The 8,133-nt window shown below is 33.2% G+C and overlaps 1 protein-coding gene across 1 annotated transcript; it reads right to left on the reverse strand.

Annotated features, from left to right (window-relative positions):
- Positions 1 to 1,558: 1,558 nt before the first annotated feature.
- Positions 1,559 to 7,598, reverse strand: LOC115451407 (endocuticle structural glycoprotein ABD-4). The gene is made up of 4 exons (XM_030179707.2): positions 7,524 to 7,598; positions 4,579 to 4,712; positions 4,259 to 4,430; positions 1,559 to 1,980 (listed from the first exon to the last, which is right to left on the reverse strand). The coding sequence occupies exons 1-4, from the start codon at positions 7,524 to 7,526 to the stop codon at positions 1,834 to 1,836; spliced, it is 456 nt and encodes a 151-aa protein (XP_030035567.1). The 5' UTR covers positions 7,527 to 7,598; the 3' UTR covers positions 1,559 to 1,833.
- Between the last annotated feature and the right edge of the window lie 535 nt (positions 7,599 to 8,133).

Here is an 8,133-nt window from a genome sequence, read left to right on the forward strand (position 1 = left end):
GGAATAAGGTATGTGGAGGAAAAGAGGGCTATAAACTTTAACATGTTTGCCAGGCAGTAGTTAAACTACGAGATTTTTTTAGCCAAGCTCGTTAAGTGCCTTGTCTATTTTATAGTTATGAGTCATATTTGCAAGCATCGTTATTTTTTGTCCTAAATTTTTAGAGCATTATGAGACCTAACTAAAAATCTAATGCTCCTTGTCTAACGAAGACTGCAAATGCGTATACAGGTTGGAAAAAAGTAAGCAAAGCACAAAATTGTCATATTATTGTCGTAAACTTAAATTATGATAAAAGTCATAAATCGTAAGAACTAGGAGAACATATCCCGTATCATCCAAGTAAACAAAATATATTTGTAAATTAAGCAAACATTGTCTGGCTGCAGGAATCGAATTCGAAGTTTCTCCATCCTCAGCTGGGTCATTAAGCGTCATTAAGGCAGAAAATTGAGGAATTGATGCCTTCAGTCAGACTAGTTTCTTCTGTATGTTCAATACATATTAGACATTAATATTTCTTTAATTCTGCTGCATTATAATTCTGTCCTGCCATTTGAGATCACACCTATTTCTGCAGAAGCAGCGCTAGGTGACCTAGAAACGTAACCGACGTTGGTCATACAAGTTATTATTATTCTAAAATACAGAACCTTCATAAAGTAAGCATAAAGATTAACCGCCGCATCAGATCGTGCGGTATCATCAAAACTAGGCAACCGTCCTGCATTTTAATGCGAGTATGTCAGAACAGGTCGCGAATTACCGCTGTGCTGCTATTTTTCATTGTCTTCCAAGTCTGCAGATCGTGGTATTATATTAAAATATAAGATTTCGCTTTGCTAGACTAAACAGGTTTGCTTCGAATATATGGGTATTATTTAAGATTTATTTCATCACCTAAATATTATCTTACTTATTTATATCTAGTATTGATTTCCATTTCAAATTCTTAGAGATAAAATTAAAGCATACCCATGGTGTCATGATCTTCTCATATAAATTGAACTCTTTTGAAACATCCACAAGGGCATCGCTGTTACCCAATGAGATTTATTCTAAAATGTTGTAATGTGGATCACACCCAAATATATTTCATTAGGATAGATATAAAAGTCATTTTTGCATGATGACATTTGCAACAGTTGCTACATAGTGTTACTGTGCATATTTGGGTGTTCGGATTTATTTAAACTCTGTCAGTCTACTATAATTTTAAAATATATTTTTTATTCTAAATTATAGTGACAGATTTTCTTTATAGTTAAATGTCACTAAGAACTCATTAAACCACCTTTATTAAACTGTTCAATCTATATGTTAAGGAAAGAAGTTTTGTGATATTCAGTTAGAAAAAAAATCACATACTAGACTAGGATCAGAATAGACGCCAGTTACGACTACAGCCTCGTTTTCCATCACATCATGGGGCAAAAATAATCTTGTTGAACCATAAAAACACTAATGTAATCACAAAATATATGAATAAGAAATGCATTCCTGACTACGCTTTTATAAATATCGCGGAGTATTTATAATTAGAAATAAAAGAGGGTTATTGCAAAGGTAAAATGTTTTATTATTTTTCTATTATGCTCAATCACTATGTGAACGTGTCATAATAAATCAAACAAAAGACTTAACCTATCATGCCTCTATGATTAACAAAAAGGCAAATATGCCCTTACTCATCGTATAATTGTGTTAAAATTACACCAATACAGATACGACATTAATTTGTTTCTATATTTACATAAGAATGCTCAATATACACAGATTATATTAGACGAATCACGTTTCGTAAAATAGGTACGTAATCTAAGACTTGTCTCGCTAAAATCTTCTGCCGGGCTTGAATGGTGCGGGTTGGTATTGTGTTTGTATGTTTGACCCTTGGGCGGTAGGTGGCAGTGACTTCAAATAGTCTATGGCTCTTTGGATTGCTGGTGGAATAGGCGGAGGGGTCGGCAGATGGTCTCCCTATAAGCAAAAAACGTAGTATTATTATTTGTTCCGTATAATTTATATTTTAAATTAATCTGTAATTATTATTAGTAACTATATGGGTTTATGTAAAATTTTCAATAGGAAGCCGTAACGGATTTTTAATGATTTTAATTAACATTCGAAAATAATATTATTCAATAAAAGACAGTAATCACACATAACAATAACCAAATGTTATTGAAATTATTTTTGTATTGTGCCAAAGATTGCCTCGTAGTTTGATTAATATGTCAAACTTATTTAAAAGTCCGTCCGTCTTCTGAACAAAATTGGATATGGTATTAATCATTATCTATTGACACCTAGTCAACCCACGCTAATTCACGCAACATAACCACACAATACAATTTTTTGTCATATGCAAGAGAAGCGACTTATTCACTCACACTGTTGTTATATAACAAAATACCAACATTACTCAATGGACACGGTTTACGGTCAAATGAAATGGGTTCCATATTTATCAATTTAGTAAGATGTCACCTAAATAATAGCTGTTCATCGTGATGTCATATCAATGTCTACAAAAGCCTCCCCATTTCTCAAGAGCGGGTCACTCCGGGTCGCCGTTTGGTATTTTGAAGCGACATTTGTACATACATTGGCTAACTAAAACTCCCACCTTAGAAACGGTACATCAGGCATATTCCTTTTAAGCTTTACGCAAGCATGATTCAGGCTACAATATATTTTCCTAGTATTTTATGAAATACGTGTGATGCGACCGCTCCCAGACAATAACTTGAATTACCAGATTCGTTTTTATAAATATTACTTTTTGTTTTACCTGAATAAATCGTCGGTTACACAAACTTTTTTTTGAAATTTTTAAAGTAAAATTCTTTATGCATACAAAAGTAAACGACATTGTTCTTTTAATGTCCTTAACTTATGGAATATCGGTCGGAGTAAAATAATACGGAGACCTTAATTGATAACCTGACATTTTATTATATTACATAAAGGGTAGGTGTGTGCATCATCAATCTATTCAAAGTTTATGAAACAAAGAAATGTTGCTTTGTTCGCCTTTACGTAGCGTAGGCGCAGTTGACATAAGACGTAACAAGTGACCGATGACCAGTAACATTTTTGATCTGTTTAAACATCAATGTCAATAAAAAGCTGTCATAAGTTTGTAGGTCATGGCTGATTTAGTAGGTTCATATATAATCTATGTGATATTTTACCTTATGTTGAATTTTATTGTCTTTATAATTCGCTTGGAAATTTTCCTATATAAACGATTGAAATTTTTCTGTTTTACTCATTGACTATTCTTAAAATTAATTATGATACTTTGTATTTGGTCGCTATAATAGCGTCTTTGTTAAAGTACTGCCTAACCAGTGTTTGTGAACATGCCTTAACATGCTATTTAAGGCGGATTCCGTGAATTATTCCATGCGGCAAGATGTCAAGGACGAGTCGTTGTTGATTCAAGAATCCTATCAGATATGATTTCATTTAAGATGTTTCGTTTTTTACCGCACCGATGTTTTGTGCAACATATCACAAGAAGAACTAATGAAATCGATTACTCGATAAAATGTTCGATATTTAAGAAATCGGATAGATGTGTAAAATTTCGGAAACCAGTCGTGATGTTTGTTGAAACAATTTTGTAACAATGTTTGCTAATATATTTAGGAATTCTGTGTTTTCTAAATTGGTTGATGCCGATTTGTTCACCTCGCGTTGTTGACGCATTAATGTTTCACGGCGAGTACAATTAGGTTCCTATAGGTGACTGCGATGCTGGTTATGTAATTAAAACAGTCACAAAGACGTAAGTGAAAATTGACATCTTGCATATGTTGTTCCAATTAGATACTGAGCCCGCATATTATAATGTGTTGAAACTTGTCAATGAATCTAATATTAAGCTAAACAATCGTATCACGCTATTAAAATAAAGTATTTAAGAAAGACTTGTATCTGAATCTAAATAATAACTGGGATAAGGATAACCATACAAAATAGATCTAAACATAATGATTAATTAATAACGAAAAATACCTCGTATGAAATTATTTTACGCATAAAACAAAGAGTATATTTGCAAACCTTAATTGGTGTAACGTTTAAGGAATAAGTAAATGCGTATAAGTATCGTTAATGCGATTTTGGTTTCGAAAATGCCAATTATATATAGTTATTTCTAACATGATGATCTTCTCTTAGCAATAATATTGCGAAAACGTCGAATAAATAACGCTTCAAATGGTCAATGATGCGTGTAAGCCCATACCCGTGGCTGGAATCCATTCTCATCGGCTATATACGAGAGAGCGATGGGAGTGCCCTCTGGTGATTTGTAACTGAATCTTCCTTCTGCGACTTGTATTTCTTCACCCTCTCCTCTTCCCAAGTTTTTAACTAAGCCAGACTCTTCTGCGTTAATTTCGTTGCCAGTTTCATATCTTGAATAAAATAACAGTTTATTAGAATTGCGACATTTACTTTATCCGAATTCGCTTATTTCCTTATACGTGGAGAGCATTAAATTTGTTAAGTGAAAAAGTATTCTGCAAATTATCCATCGTTATAAGGAAAACGTATTCTACTTACAACCATTTATATGAACCGTCTGGGTTAGGTCCGTCCGATTCGTAGCGAATTATAGGTATTTGTGGATTGGGTGGGTGTTGTTGAGCATTAACAGCAAACGCTGTCCCTATGAGAAGTACGAGGGCGATTGAAATCTGAAACAAATTAAAATATACATATAGCATTATAAATTTTCAGATACAAGTAACAAATTCGCGTTAGATTAACGCGCGGTGCAGAGATGACAATTTATTTTTTTAATAAGACACGTGCCTTAAATAGCTTGCCGTTGATACGATTTGCAGTAATTGTTTTCTGCCTTTAGGTTTTTCCATCAAAAAATAAATCGTGAAAACTTGAACCTAATAATCCCTAGTTATATGTTATAGAAATTATTACAATAAAGTTCAGAATAAAAATCATAGGAGTAGTATTGGAAAATTAATTATTTTGTTGAAATGGAAAATTACGAAAAAAAATTTAAGTGCTCATATAACTATAGTTCGTCCCTACTTAGTAGAGATACATGTATAATATCTAGACTTTACGATGATGCTTATAACTTCCAAATGAGTTCATGTTATTTGATTAGTAATAATAAATGAATTAATAATTTAATTTATACGTTCATATATTATTTTGCGTACTAAACACAAATATTAAATAAACAGACATCAGTATCTTTAAAAATGTGCCTTTAGTCTATTACAAGCAAAAGTAATATAAACTTTACCCGAATGTTGCTGCTTTACTTTGTACAGGCATTTGTAAAAGATACGTGTTTCTTTTTCTCTGCAGTATATCACATGTTTTAAATAAATACATTTGAGCTGTCATGTATTATAAATATTTGTTACTATTTCGCTTCTTTTATTTAATTTTGATCTCTCGTTGTTGTGATCGTTGCTTATATCGTTTTCGAAATAGTTAAATTAATTTCTATAAAACAGTACTATGCCCTATTATGAGTACAAGTACGACTATGTACCTTACTTTACCACCTAACCTTATATTACCATGATGACCATCTAAAGAAAAAAATAAGGGACTTTGTGTACTCAGCTGAGAGTTTTCACTAATAACATAATTGATCCCTATTATGTTTGCTCAATTACTATTGAAGATTATTTATTGTGAATTATATGCAAACTGCCTCGGTGGCGTAGTTGTACTGCATGCGCGGTACGGCAGCGCTCTGAGGTCCTGGGTTCGAATCCCGGGTCGGGCAAAGTGATATTTGGGTTTTTCTGCTCAGTATCAGCCCGGAGTCTGGAATTTGTGCCCGATATGGCGATAGGCTCGCCCCCTATCACATCATGGGACGGAACATACTTGGCGAAAAGTGGGTGCCATGGTTGCGCCTCTGCATACCCCTTCGGGGATAAAATGCGCGATGTTGTGTAATTATATGCAAACTTTTAACAAACATGTTAAAATCCCAAAGAAAGAATATGCTGTGTCAATAAACTCAACTCAATGTAATATCTAAAGGATAATTAACTTATTTACCGAGCATTATGAATGACATGTGGCACATGTCATTCGTAATGAATATTTATTGTAACATGCGTGCAACAGACACGGAACACAATGACGGAACAGTACAGAGTCGGGAGAGTTGCGAACAGACCAACGTGTTCATATTGAACAATACCTTTATGAGAGTAATGTGATGAAACTGTACACTGCACTTGATTTATGTGCTAAATAGAACTAAGTACGTATTATGTTGTAATTATTTATACTAAAACGTTTTGGAGCTTGAGTTGAGTGGTTGTGTTCATGCACTGTGGTTCGGGAAGTCGTAGGATCAACTCCTAGATCCGATACGATTTTGTCTAGGATTTTCTGGTAGTTTTTTCGGGATTGGATCCCCCAGAAGCGACGTTATGGCCTGTAAGACAGTCCAAAACTATGTCAGATTCTGTCTGCAATATATTTGTGGTGCCGAATCTAAACTGCCATAAAATGAGGGCACAGGAATCTACCTCTGCCTTTAATGTTTAAATTAATTATTATTCAAAAAAAAATACGAAACCATAATTAGTTTGATATTTTAACAGATTTTAGATTAGTTGCATTTTAATTAGCTCTCTGCTCAAAATTCTGTTATTTTATTACAAACATAAAATAGTAAATTTACATGGAAATACTATCAGAAAACGGAAGTACAACAAGAGCTTCATGCATGACGTGCTCGTTAAATATAATCAGCATACTGGAATGTATAAAAGGTTCGAAACAAAGTATGTTGCAAAACGCTGCCACTTTCCTCGAGACAGAACGTGACAATTGTGCAGCTGTCCCCGGATATAGATGAAAGGATACCGTGAAACGATAACAATCACGCATAATTTCGTCCAGTGTTATGCATAAAACATCTGTCTCAGCCTAACCTTTCAAAAACTCAACTGTAATCACGTCATGTCAAATGAAGAGTAATTATAGAAATTAAAAGTTGCAAACAACGAAAGAAACGATAAAATGATATTAATAATTTTAAGTTACTATGTATTTTTGTAGACTTGACGCTATAAATTTTTGAAAGCTGTAATATTATGTTCAATAAGTTGTTATTACAAGTGCGTTGTGATATAACTTTCGTTTACATTTGTGCAAGATCTAATCGAAAGGATTACTTTGTGTTATCAAATGTCTATTTATTACGTAATACATATTATAATTGTGATGAGCCATTAGCTTAGACGCGGCCACCCTTTTACATGAACCGTGGGTTATATAATTACATAACCAACATTATTAACTTATTGGTGAGACGGTTAGTAATTTTAGCAATAATTACGTGATTTCTAATGTTATTTTTTGTATTTGTATACAAGTCATCCTAATATAATATCTTAATCATCAATCTCACATGATTTCAAATGACATATTTCTAACCATCACAAGTATTCTAAGAGAAACTAGCGGTTTAAAATATGTTTAGTTAATACAGTGGTTCTTACCATTGCGTAGGGTGGGGTTCGACACAGAAGTCTGGAAAGAGTCGTCGGCAACACGAGTGTGTGCTCCGCGTCACAGCATAGGGTTTATATACCGTCATGTTTACCTATGAACTTCGTGCGGCCCGATGGCAATAAGGTTGTCAATCGAACTGTAAATTTAATATTTGGGATAGATTTTGTTTTATAAAATATATTTTTAGTCCAATAGTGAATTGGGAATATTACACGTGCCAAGAAGACTATGTCGAGAAAAACAACGGCAAATAATCAATTTTTTTTAAATACGTCTAGTAAGTACGGGTTATAAAGTCGTACCCGATATGGGGTAGTTCGATAATGAGTAGTAGTAGTTTGGGGCACATAATAATGCGCGGGTTATATTGCGTTCTCAGAATGATAATATTTGGTACAATGTCGTACGTAACTCTATTATCCTTTGTTGGATTAATTATAATTGTTATAACGTGTAAGAATTAATTAAAAATAAAATTAAATATCTAATTCAAAGCATTTAAACGGAATATCATTATGAAGAAGTGGCACCTAAGGCGTCGTTTTCAGAACAAATTCAAATATGTTTATTATTTTTTTAATTCTTACTTACTTACTT

This window comes from Manduca sexta, chromosome 26 (genome assembly GCF_014839805.1).
Source record: "Manduca sexta isolate Smith_Timp_Sample1 chromosome 26, JHU_Msex_v1.0, whole genome shotgun sequence".
NCBI classification, from domain to species: Eukaryota; Metazoa; Arthropoda; class Insecta; order Lepidoptera; family Sphingidae; genus Manduca; species Manduca sexta.